General features: G+C 40.8%; 2 protein-coding genes across 7 annotated transcripts in view; both read left to right on the forward strand.

Annotated features, from left to right (window-relative positions):
- The first annotated feature begins 1,188 nt into the window (after positions 1-1,188).
- ociad2 (OCIA domain containing 2) lies at positions 1,189-5,292 on the forward strand. 2 transcript variants are annotated; one of them, XM_085775375.1, is made up of 7 exons: positions 1,190-1,377; positions 1,455-1,539; positions 3,038-3,091; positions 3,205-3,252; positions 3,342-3,510; positions 4,590-4,664; positions 4,958-5,292. In XM_085775375.1, exons 1-6 carry the CDS (start codon positions 1,282-1,284, stop codon positions 4,660-4,662), a joined length of 525 nt encoding a protein of 174 aa, XP_085631501.1. In that variant the 5' UTR covers positions 1,190-1,281; the 3' UTR covers positions 4,663-4,664; positions 4,958-5,292. The 2 variants fall into 2 exon arrangements, with proteins under 2 accessions (XP_085631502.1, XP_085631501.1); XM_085775376.1 differs by lacking the exon at positions 4,958-5,292 and having other exon boundaries at positions 1,189-1,377; positions 3,342-3,482; positions 4,586-4,719.
- Positions 5,293-6,755: 1,463 nt separating this feature from the next.
- Positions 6,756-12,547, forward strand: part of fryl (furry homolog, like) — a 77,859-nt gene continuing 72,067 nt past the window's right edge. For 3 of the 5 annotated variants that reach the window (XM_085773304.1, XM_085773306.1, XM_085773308.1), the window contains exons 1-2: positions 6,756-6,956; positions 12,059-12,129. The gene's annotated coding sequence lies outside the window, so the exon portion shown is untranslated. The remainder of the gene's footprint in view (positions 6,957-12,058; positions 12,130-12,547) is intronic. The other 2 variants (XM_085773307.1, XM_085773305.1) reach the window with 2 other exon arrangements.

Consider the following 12,547-nt stretch of genomic DNA (forward strand, 5'->3'; position numbering starts at 1 on the left):
ATATATATTTTTTATAGCTTGAAGAACCAAGGCCAGAAGACCAAAGACCAGACAACATTATCATTATCATACAATTCTGCTGAGTTCTCACACATGAACACACTCCAGTAGCCTGATGATTATATATGATTGTTAACTTTTACTTATCAATGTTATGGATGGTTTTGCTTCTCGTGGTTTGTTTTTATTCTGCAGTATTGTTCAGTTCAGTGAAGGAACCGTGGTAATATGAAAGATCATCTTTACTTTTTTAAGCCAACAAGTTGGATTTTGCATATGTGCAGTGAATTGTAACTGTGATGAAAAACACATTACATATATCTTTATCCCTATTTGTGTGGGTTAACTGGGCCAATAGTCACCAAAATTGAATGAGGGCTTTTTATTTTACTGGTATTGGGCAATTATCCATTATCCATTATCTGGAATGTGTCATTCTAATATCACTGGACTTTTGTCGGCAATAATAAAACATTCCTTGATTTAACTTATCATAAACACGTACGTTGCTACAAAGTAACCAGTCATTGACCTTTGGATACCAGGAGCATGCTTTTATATCAGTATTCTTTCTCATTTGCATCTGCATTCCTGTAACATAGTTTGGTGATTATTCAGTCCAAATTATTTATATTAAAGTAGGAAATATTTACGTATTGGTTAAATAAGTGTCATTTGAATTAGGATAACTTAAAATCTCTATACAAGGCCTCTGTGTTGTACATTATGCGATATCACCAAAACAGGAATTGGTCCAATGTCAATATTTGGAGTCAGATAGACCCACATAATGACCAATATTGTTTGTTCATGTAAAAGGGGTATAATATTTTATCACTCCCCTTGTGTGCTCCTTCTCAACAACACCATAAAAGAAAAGGTGACTACTCTATATTAAGGTGTGTTTCACTTTGAGGTAGATGTGTGTACAGAGGTGAATTTAGCCTAGCACTTCAGGACTTTATGTGACTGCTGCACCACATGAAAAATATATATGACGCATCTTTTTACTATTCTTTGAAACATGTTCCAAGTATCTAATCTGATTTACCTGCCCAGTGCTATATCTTGATACTTGCTTTATACCCTTTAATTCATTTGTTTATTGATGAAATGAATGGGATGTTTAGCCCCCCCCCCCTGCTCTAGTGTACGCCTACAAAAATACTCTAGGGAGGAGCAATTACAGCTGGGTAAATTTGAGGCACTGAGATAGAGTTTACATGCCAGAGAAAGCTACGCAGTAAAGACCCACACAGGACTGCTGAAAGCTCCTCCAGAATGGCCTCTGAAGTAAGTGGACAAACGACAATAGTGACGACAGAGGGAGGAGAAGCTGCTGCTGCTAAGCCAGCTCCAGTGAAAGGAGAGCGGAAAGTAAGAGGAACAGAGACCCTCATCGGCCATTGTGGGCCAGATGTCATTCGTAACCTGTCATGTTCTGTGTCCTGCAGTGCCCCATAGGTGATCGCCATGTTCATAGAGAAGATGTGAGGACGGTTTGGAGGGAATGCCAAGAGGAAAGCTTCTGGTACAGAGGTATTGTCTTGTGTTTTTAACTCTTCTTAACAAATAGTAACTCTGGAAACCAAAATACCTGTCAAAGGACTTCCGGTGTGAGAGCGCTTTGCTGGCCGGGCATGGATCTATTGTTTCATGGTAAACATAGAGAGGCAGGGCTCATTAATCAACACTCTGTTTACTATTTACATTCTTCATTGATCCAATCTGTGGGCAGCTACACCACAACACTTTCAGTTTGTTCGTTGCCTTCTAATCGTATATGTTATAGTGAATTCAGTGAACACACAGGTGTTAGTAGTTATCCAGGCTGTTGGGGTGGAGTTATGTAGGGAGTGTCCTGAAGCCGCACAAATCTACCTGTCTGGATCTTTGAAAAATGACCTGCTTCAACAAATGGAACAAAAACAACAAGAGGGTGAGGGATTGTCACGAACACACGCCCACACAGAGCATGTGAGGACAGAAAACAGTCATAGTAGTAAGGAATAACACTGCTGGAGCTACCCACGCTGACCTGAGATCTACAATCTACAAATAATCCATGTTTAATTTGTCAACACTTTACTGGCCCGACCTTTCACTCACCGCCGAGTACGCAGCTGCTGCCCACGTTCTCTCACCATTCACTTTCATGAAATGGCTGTAATTAGTTAACTTGCTGGATAACATATCAGTCCTGTCCTTTCCCTTTAGCCGTAGGAGTCTGGAGTGATCTGATTATTTGTGAATTATTTGTGAATGGGCTGGTTCATGGTCTGGTCCAGTCTTCTCAACTGCTCCATTCGCTTTGCAGAAGCTTCTTAGCCACTTGCACTCATTCAAATCACACTGATACACTGATGGAACAACCATCTGAGTTAGTCTATGGTTCATGCTTCTACATAGGGACAGAGGAGTTTACCTTCTCAGCCACTGCTACTGCGTATTTAAGTATTTTACCATCTCTAATGGTCAGTACCCTTTGCATAGGCTACAGAGCACGGCAATATATTTTAATGTTGCATGCAAACTGATGGGCTCGCTGTTGGTCACTTGTGAGCAGAGACTGAACCTGTAACTCAAGTCAAAGTTCAATCAGATTGGCCGCAACGCGTTGGCTTGGTTTTAATTTGTTTGGCCATGCTGCAATAAAAGCTTTTTAAAATCACCTTCCTACTCTGAGTGCCTCAGTTCCTGCTACCTTCAATCAGATTGACTCTGCACATGGCAATGAAGCACAATCAGCCCAAAATAGAAACTGAATGTCTATCCATAGGAGCAAAATAATGGACATGTCAAAACAAATTTTACTCCCCACCTGTTTTTCAGGGACTTTAATAGTTTTGCAGTCAAGGAAATTAATAAATGAATATTTTGATTGTTGTTAACATTTGCATCCAGGCCTCTAAAACTATGTTTGTCCTGAACACTGGACTCTTTCTGCTTTTGTCTTTTGATAGAGTTGGGTTAAGGATGTACTGAATCAGACTTGATCAGATTCATAGACAATATGTTTCTTAATGTCTTTATGCAGCTCTTCCCCTCTCCCTGGGCAGCATGGCTGTCACTGGTGGTCTGATCTACAATGGTAAAACACTGGTTTTCATACCATGTTCTTTTAAATACAAGAATGGAACATGTAAAGCAACCAGTCATTTGATGATCTCATTTCATCTGAATTCAGGTTTTTTATCCATGCAGGTGTCTGGCAATCATCAAAGCGATTTGGTCCCTTTCCAAAACTAGTTGGTAAGTAAACTGGACGTCAGTTATATCAATGCATTCAACACTCCCTCAGCATTAATTGTTCCCTAATGATGATTCTGTCTTTGTTTCAGTCGCTGGGATCCTTGGTTACGCGGTGGGGAAAGCATCATATGTTGGAACTTGTCGTAGCAAGTTCCAGGGACTTGGCATTGCAGATGAGAAAGGATTCGGACCAGGATTTGGACCCTGGTCGAAGGGAGGTCGCATGGGACCTTTCGGTGGTTCTGGTCCTGGACACAGGTGGAGAAAACTTATTATAAAGATTTATCATCTAGAATTATTAAGTGGTGTTACAGTAACTGTATTAATATACAGAGATTCTGAGCTTGAGAGCAGGATCAGCTGTCCCATAGTTTACACCTTTCTGTTTTAAGTTTTGATATCCATAAGATATATTTATAGTTTTAAGTAACCATCTCAGTATAGTTTTACATCTCTTCTCTCTGGACCTCCAGGAGGAAGCCTCTCTTCTGATAGGCTGGTTAGAAAACATAGTGGTCAATGCAAATGGTCATATAGTCATTGTCAGTGAGTGCTAGACTGACCCTAATTAGGGCCACGGACCATCGCACCGGGCACTGATCCCTACAGCTATGAAATAGCTGCAGGGAAAAGCAAAGCCCGGGCACTACTGTTGTTTGGACTAAAATGCTGCATTATTTCAGAGAAGAACAAATTTAACCACTGGTCTTTCATATTATACTATCCCAGGGAAGACTGCAATGATAAATTGGCTTTCTGACATTTATGCAGCATTTCCTCAGTCTTATTGCTGCTATCTCTGTAACAAAGTGGTCTCTTGGTGTTGTGTTGATAAAGTTGAAACTGTAACAACAAAACAATGGTCAGTGCATTTGGGAGGACTGTGCTCAAAGTGTGACATCAAAGTTACAGAAGTCCTGACAGCTCCATTTACTGCTTCTGAATCAAAGCTTCTAAGCTGCATGCTTACTGTAGATGCTTTGGCAGTATTTGTATAACAATTAGACCTTTTTATCATAAAAAAGGCACGGACAGCTAAGCTTCCTCTGTGACCTTTAACACGGCAGTGTTTATACAACAGGTGGTTTTGTTGACATTTTGGCAAAGATAAATTGCTAAATATATAGCAAATGGAAATAATTTGTTTTCATACTTGTTTAAAAAAAAAAAAAACATACTGGATTTGCAATAAGTCACATGTTTCTCTCAACCCCCTTTCCTCCTTTGTCTGTTTGCTCTATTTAGCATAACAGAATATATCATTTCAAGAGAAGAATGATACATGATATATGATCTTAGACCTGGCTGACTCACTGACCGAAATGTTTTCTTGACAGATCCTGCCACCATGTGTGTGAAGAATGTAAGAAAATGTCCCAAGCTGCACCTGCAGAGGAAGTGAAGAGTTAGAGGTAAATGGCTGATAAGGTGACACAGCTATGAAAACATAGTGCATACAACTCAGGGGCCATTAAAAATGGATTAGTGCAGAGTCCAGATGAGATAGTAGTTGTGTGTATAGCTAAGTATTCAAATACATTTGAACTAATAAAGCATAAAGAATATGACTTATTTTTCAAATTAAATGTATTAAATGTATACTACAGTATTTGAGTGCTCGTTTAGTATTTCGAAACTATTGAGTTATGTACATTGGCACATGCATGTTAAAATAACCAGAATGCACTATTCTCTCAATTTGCAGACTTGCTGGAGACACTGATGTGCGGGCCGTCAGCGTGGCTCTGTCAGGAGCAGCTTAGTTGTTTCTGCACCGATATCCTGCATGTTTGTCAAGCCATGTACATTGACACTAGAGGGCGCTACTACACTTTCAATCATAGATCTTTTGTATTTGGTTCAATCATCAGTAGCAAGATACTTTTACAACTAAAGATAAATGATATTGCCTGATGCATGGAACAAGTGGTCTGACTTACTGACACTCTGAAGACAGTTTTTTTTAAGTGATTACAGACAAACGCCTCTCGCCATTGAGCAAACTGACTCATAAATGCTATTGTCAGTGCAGTTTTCTTAAACACTTGCAAGCTGTGTATACTCATTTTTTGCTTTCTATAAATAAATAAAAAAAGGCATACAAAACACAAATCTTATCATTCTATTTGCAGTCTACTGTGTTTTGCACACAAAGTGACCACAGTATGCTCTGTTAAACCGAGATTTCTTTCTTATCAATGATGGGTATATTATCAATAAGTCATAGGAGCTGAGAGGGCAATGGAAACTCTACTGTTTATGCTGTGTTTTATGTTAATGTCCTCAAGATACAATACATTAATTGTGCTGTTTTTTCCAGCTCTATTAGCTTGGATTCTATACTGTGGTCTACCCCTCATCTCTTATGTGGGGTGGACTGACAATTTTCCTACTTTGACTTGTTTAGACAGCTTACAACACCACAACTTACATTTGGTAATATGTTGTGTGTACAATATTTCAAGAAGATTCATATTTAAGTTATGGCACGTGCCGAGAAGAAAAAAGCTACTTCCCCGTGTTTTGTTTTCACCTTTTGAACAGTAAGAGAACTATTTCCAGTAAGGAGAGTTCATAGTGCAGAAGCAGATGAGATTCTGATTAATCCTTTGGGGAGGGTGGAGGTTAATGACGACACAGAAACAATGACCTGAGATGAGCTGAACGGAATGCTGAGGATCCAGTGTAGTAGCCCAGCTGCTTTGACAAAATTTTATATGTTTAACATTTAACATAAATCACAAAATGTCAATGACATTTTAAATAGATGGGTTTATATCTTCACTATGGCATGCATCTCACTTCCCCCCTTTCTGGAAACATGTTGCACATGCTTATTACTCAGCGTCGGAAGCAATTCCATGGACTATAGTCAGTCCATACAGCGGCATGAATGTGAGTATTAATAGATGCTTTGCAGTTAGTGGGAAGTAGGCCTATTCAAAGGTTGAACAAAGGTCAGTGAATGCCTTTATAGAGTCCCAATACCAATGCACCAATGTACTGTATTTAAGTTTTATTTGAACCAAAATTGACTTGTACCAGGAAATCCAACCCAGTTTGCCAAACCTTTTCTCTGTATTGTGTATTAACCTACAGTCTATGGTATTAACCTAGGTTTAAATAAATGCACTTTGAAAGACTGACCAGAGCTATCTGTGCTTCAAATTAAACCAAAAATCTGTATTATAGCCTAATTTGAGATCAACAGAGTGCTGAGGTTGCACTTCATTAAACGGTTACACTTACTGGTTTGTAATGGCCCTATAATTTATTCTGTATGGTATAGAATACAAAAAATATTTGTGTACCTTTTTCAAGTACCCGCCTACCCATGCACGTTTCGGTGTACGCTGGTTAGGATAAAAATGGACCTATGTGAATGTCACCCCGAGGACGTCATCCAATCAACAGGTCGTCTCCCGAGAATTGACACGTATTTGGTGAAATAACAAGCCGCCTGTTAATGTAGGCGTACACTAGAGCAGCCAATCAGAGCCGAGGGGGCGGGACTAACAGGCTGCGGTCCGTTCTGACAGTGGAGCTCTCTCCCCAACGCTGAAACAGATAGAAAAAAAATCACACCGCTACGCAAATCCTTCCAATGGAGGAGGGCCAGGACGTTGAAGCTTGTTCGGCAAATGAAAAAACGTCTGCAAGCTAGTGGCTACCTAGCTCAAGTAAAGGGAGAGGAAACAAAAGTTGTGAGTAACACCAGCTCAACCTATTATGAAATAACTGAGGACACGGCGGATGCTATTTAGTGTAGTTAACGCTAGCTTACGTCAAGTTCCGTGATTAACTTTACCGTTGAGGTTAACGTTAGCTTTCCAACTGTGGTACCAAAACCTGCTGCCGTAGCATGCTAAAGAAGGAGTTTGGCTCCTCTGCTAGTGTGAGTTAATCGCCTAGCTGCCCTGCAACTTAAACCGAAAACACCGTTCACCGTTCCCGTTGTCATTGCTGTTATTGCAGTTAGATATAGCTAGCCGTGCTGATAACGTCGCTGTTGAACGTTAACTTATAGTTGACAACTGGCTGCTCAGCTAAATCAAGTTGCTGCTGCTAGTTAGCCTCCTTCTCCACATTAGCAGTTTGCTCAATACAGTAACAACACCAGGCTAACAGCTAACTAAAAGCTACAATGAACATTACCCTTCTGCACGCTAACCAGTTTAACGCAGCTAGTTCTCTATTTGGTGATAGTTTTTTTTGTCTCGATTGTCGAATGGTCTGAAATGATCATCAACATTGTTAGGAGTCTCACACAGTTAACCCAGGTAACCAAGTGTTTTGTAATACACTACATTTATATGGGACGTGAAGTAAAAGCTGCGATATTCGCTTCTATCCAAGAGGAGACGTGTGCTACTGAGAGGGCACAGTGTTAAAGATGGGACGTTTGGAGAAGGACTGCCATAACATGCCCAGGCACGGTGGCTCTCATGCATTGGCATGACAGAGAGAGAACTGTCAGCTTTTGCATCTAACATTCCTCCGAGGACTCAATTCCCCCTGTTTAGAGTCTATCAGAGACACAATGAGGCAGTTGTTCATGTTCTGTAGAGACCCAAGCACTTGGACACAGACAGAGAGGAATCTGGTCATTCTGCTGTGTGGCTGGAGGTGGAGACGGCCAAAATATTTCAGACTAATGCACAGTGGTGGAAGAAAAGTTAGTTTGTGTTCACTCATGGGGCTGCATGAGCAGTGGACTATGCTCTGGGTAATAGCAACTTTGTTGTGCAAATTTGCATGAAAGGGATATATTGTATCAGTTAAGCATTGACTTTTGGAGTTGTTCAGTTAGGAGGTGGCACGAAGTTAAATTTTTACTAATCTAACTGTGGTCTAATGTCAGTTGGCTATAAAGTTACTGCTAATGGGAAGCTTCGATGGAGTGGTAAACCACACAGTTTAAGCATTTTGTACATAAGGTTTTGCAATGTTTTACCAAACCTCGGGCCTACTGAACCATCCATCTTCGCAACGAGCTGATCCCCTCATCCTTCCCAGGATAAGCCTCTGTTGGCGCTGCAGATGTGTAGTGTAGTCTCTTGTTCAAGCACAAACTAGAGGGAATCCACCTAGATTGAACACAGGCATCTATCTGTGATTATCTGGACCATAATTCCAGTGAATTAGTGTGTTTGCTTTAATCTGGTAAGACATTAATGGCATTGAAGGGTAAGGGAATGAAAACTCAAGCTCTGTTAAATGCCCCCACAGTGGCCCCCCTCACTAAGCTGCCCCCTGCAAGGATTAACTGTCAACTCAGTATTTCAGTGGTGACTACAGAAATATTATGTAATGCAGAAATAACATCCCAGTCTCTTAATTTTATGTCTTCATTCATGAAACAATCCTATTATCCTATCCAGAACCTGGATGTTTTCGGGCCTTGTGGTATGTTTGCGCTGTGCAGCAGTGATCAGTTGCTACAAGTCTTTGGGTGTCATATTTCCAGCGGTCAGCATACTTGCACATTTTGCCTTTTTGTAATGTTCTTTTGTTTTCTCTTTTTTAAGCTATTTCTTCCTTATCCAATTATCAGCCTGGGTTTACCGGAGAAAAGACACACCAGGTGTCTTTTTTTTTAACATGAGACTCAAACTTGTGACTAAAGAAATACAAATACAGTCTCTTTGTTGGTTGATCTCCTTCAGCACCTGCTTGGACGGCCCTTGACCTCCCCACAGCTCACCTGGTGGCCCACTTTGGCCGCTCCCATACAAAGTCCTAATATAACTTCCCTGAAACGTATGTGATGACTTCATGCCATATAATAACCTTCTGTCCTTTATTTGGATAGATTATAGTATATTACCTGACCTCCCTACTTAGACTGATAAGTTGAATCCGGCTGTGTTTGTGTGTGTGCGTGTGTCTGCGTTTGCACATGGCTAAATTATTAACCCTAACCCTAACTGAACGAACACTCTGAGGGACCGCACAAAAAATCTGTCCCACTGCCTTGCTGTTCAATTTAACACCGTCTCTAACCAGCTATATTATATGCTTGCACCTATCTTTATGGTCACTCAAATTGTATCTAAGAGCACTAAAGATTGAATGTGCTCTTTCACCATTTTACATGGGTGTAAGGAAGAGACTTTGAGTTTTGTTTTTATTGTATCTGACCGTTATGAAGTGAACTTTCTCTTCCCAGCGCAGCCTAGATAAAAGCCCAACATTGTTTACTCCGATTTACACAGGTTAAGCATTCTTTTCATTGATTGCACTGAAGGACTTGGCGTAATGCAGCACACAATACGGACTGAGTCTAGCTAGAAATAACCTATAATTGAGCCCTGCTGAGGAAGATTATCCTTAGCTTTGGGAGAGAGGGTTTGGAGCATAATTGATGTTTGGTTCTGCCTTCACCAAAGAAACCACCCTGTCTTTGCCCTCAAGACGGCCTCAGCTGAGTTTGCCAGTGTTTCTTCTATGTTTGGATCCACTGATGGTTGTTAGTGCCTCACATTATCTGCCTGTACAGTGTCATTCCAGACCAAGATAAAGATGACAGGAATATCTGCGGGAACATGCAAAAAGGTGTTTGTTTGTACACTTCCCCTTCCAGTTAGAAGAATAAGCCAGTAATGTTTCTACTCAAGAGGTAGTGATTACCACAGGCCAGGCCTGTCATTTAGTGCGAGAGGGAGCCAGATATAGGCCCTTTTCCTTTTTTTGTCCAATTTTACTGTAGCGCACCGCCTGTTTCTGACTATGAACTTGCTCACATTCTTCCAGACAAGTACAGTAAACACACTGGATGTTCTTGAGTATGTTATCGATCAGTTTTGATCTTGGTTGTGCAACTGATTGATTAACAAGATGAGAGGTTGCTAGCTGCTGGAAGTTGATGTGATATAAAAAGAAGAAGAACAGCACAGAGCAAAATGAAACTGGACAGTCCTGTCTTTGTCCAGTTCATCTTTGTTTTTCTTAGATGCGCTGTCGGCCTCCTGTTTGCAGCATCTCTTCTGTTCCGCTGGACTCTGACAATCGCCGGGCGACAATAGACAAAGCCAAGTTAACCATTCATCAGCTCAGTCCTGCTCTGCTGACCTTTAACTCTTCTTGCATGTCACCGTTGTGCCCAAAACGCATGATGTTCAAAACCGCTCAGATCTGGAAATGCACCCGATCGTTTGAGGAATTAGCGAGCTGTGTGGAAATAGATATGTTTTAGCAATACAGAGAGATGCACGGGCTTAAATATAGAGCAGGAGGCTCAGTCTGTGGCTGTATCTGCTACAGCGCTCAGGATGTGCATAGGGTTTGGCTTACCCTTTTTTCTGTGGTCACACTTTTTTTTTGTTTTTTGGAGTCGCTGAGCTGGAGCAGGAAGTCAGATGTATTATTCACAGGTCTGTCAGCATGAGAAGTGAGTGACTGCGTCTGAGAATTTTTTTCTCTTTCGTTTTGCTTGCGCTTGTGGTGGGTGGATATGTGCGATTTCGTGTCTCTGTGACATGACTTTTGGGCTGTCATGCGACGCTGCGTTGCCTTTTTTGTTTCATTTTGTTTAGACTCGATATCTTTGCTGACCTGTTCTCACAATCTTGTCAGCGGAGCTCGAATGGAAGTTCTCACACCTCAACTTCTCTGTCCCGCTGCTGTCTGACTCAGTGGCTTGTTCTTCCTTCCTTTGTTCGCCAACTGTTTGATAATGGGTGATGAGTCTCACGCCTCCTGCACGTCTTCATTTTTCTCCGCCGTTGGTGTAAAAGTTATGAAAATATTAGGCTCACTCACACATTATTACCTGCCTCTAAGAGAAGGCCCTTTGCGGCCATTGCAATGATATACTAGAAAAAGAAAGCATTTCCTGCAAAAAATGCGTGTGAATGCTGAAAGCAGCTGAATGCTATTGCTGAAGCAATGCTGAAGGAGCTGAAGAAACTGCTGAAGAAATGTTGAAAAAGGCTGACGCTAAAGCTGAAAATTATAAAAAATGCCTACACTGCTCAAAAAAATAAACGGAACACTTAAACAACACATTGTAACTCCAAGTATATCACGCGTTCACGCCCGTGGGAAATCAGCCTGGGATGATAATTTTGATTTACATTGATAATTTTGATTTTATTTTGTTCTCAACACACTCTACTATATTGAATAACGATTTTAAACTGCAATATTTCATTAATTGAGATCTAAGATGTGTTGTTTAAGTGTTCCCTTTATTTTTTTTGAGCAGTGTATAATAACTTCCAATCTGGGTGATGAGTCTCATGCCTCCTGAACCGTCTTCATTTATCTCCGCTGTCGGTGTAAAAGTTATGAAAACGTTAGGCTCACTCACACATGTAAGATTATTACCTGCCTCCAAGAGGAGGCCCTTTGCAGCCATCGCGATGATAAACTAGAAGGAATGTACAGTTTTGGAAAGCACTGGTCACTTATGTAACTGCCTCTTGGATGTAGTGTGTAATCTTCAGATTATTACTCCGCTCAGGAGGAGGTTTTAATCCAGTCTCGGTACAGAGCAAACCAGACTGAAGCCAACAGTAGGTTGATCTATCACACACTGTCAAAATAGTACATTTTCCATTACAGCTGTATGGTTGCACAGGATGCTGTTCTGTGCATTTCCTATGTCAGCAAGAGGGTTTTGAGACAAGTATTGAAAGATATATTTCCATGGCTACTGGTCATATTCTTTGATGAGTTAAATCCTAAAGTTCACGTTAAAAGAGGATATGTTGTACTTAGGAATATGCCAGACAAAGCTGGTCTGTGTCCGTCTCTTCTTGTTCCCTTGTTGTAAAAGACAATATTTCTTTTCTCTGTGTTTCAGATTCTTGTGCAGTGAAATTGTGGACCCTCCTTTCTCTTTCCAGTTCCAGACCCTGCTCTATGGCCTTTAAGGTATGCCACATCGGTTTAACTGGGTTGTGTTCCACTGTGTACACTGCGGGTTAAGTTTTTTAAAGAACCTCCAAGCTAAGTAGTGTGGGAATCAAACGGGTGTTGGATTAATCTCTTTGCTTGTTTTGCTGAATTCTGAAAGAGTAGAAGTTTTTTCTTTTTCACTGGCGTGTACATAGTTTTTCTACCTCAACTTGGATACACTCATGCATGATGCAGTCATAAGTGGTAGAATGCTTTATTCTAACTCTGACATGTTATACAGGAGCCTGTTGTGGCTTAAAGTTTGAAAAGGTGTTTCCATCTCCTGGTAGAACTTTAGATGTGTATGTAATGTCTTTTTAGCAGATGTCCTGTATAGGATACATGACTTTTTTACCTGGTGAGGCAAGACTGCTGGGTTGTCAGAGCAAAGAAG

Source organism: Trachurus japonicus, chromosome 4 (genome assembly GCF_045865225.1).
Source record: "Trachurus japonicus isolate A0001 chromosome 4, Traja_1.0".
Classification (NCBI taxonomy): domain Eukaryota; kingdom Metazoa; phylum Chordata; class Actinopteri; order Carangiformes; family Carangidae; genus Trachurus; species Trachurus japonicus.

Coding starts and splice junctions, on each gene's coding strand:
- ociad2 (XM_085775375.1), top strand. CDS start 1,282: ATGGCCTCTGAAGTAAGTGGACAAACGACAATAGTGACGACAGAGGGA. Junction 3,253..3,341: donor TCCCTTTCCAAAACTAGTTG/GTAAGTAAACTG, acceptor TCTTTGTTTCAG/TCGCTGGGATCCTTGGTTAC. Junction 3,511..4,589: donor GGTTCTGGTCCTGGACACAG/GTGGAGAAAACT, acceptor TTTTCTTGACAG/ATCCTGCCACCATGTGTGTG.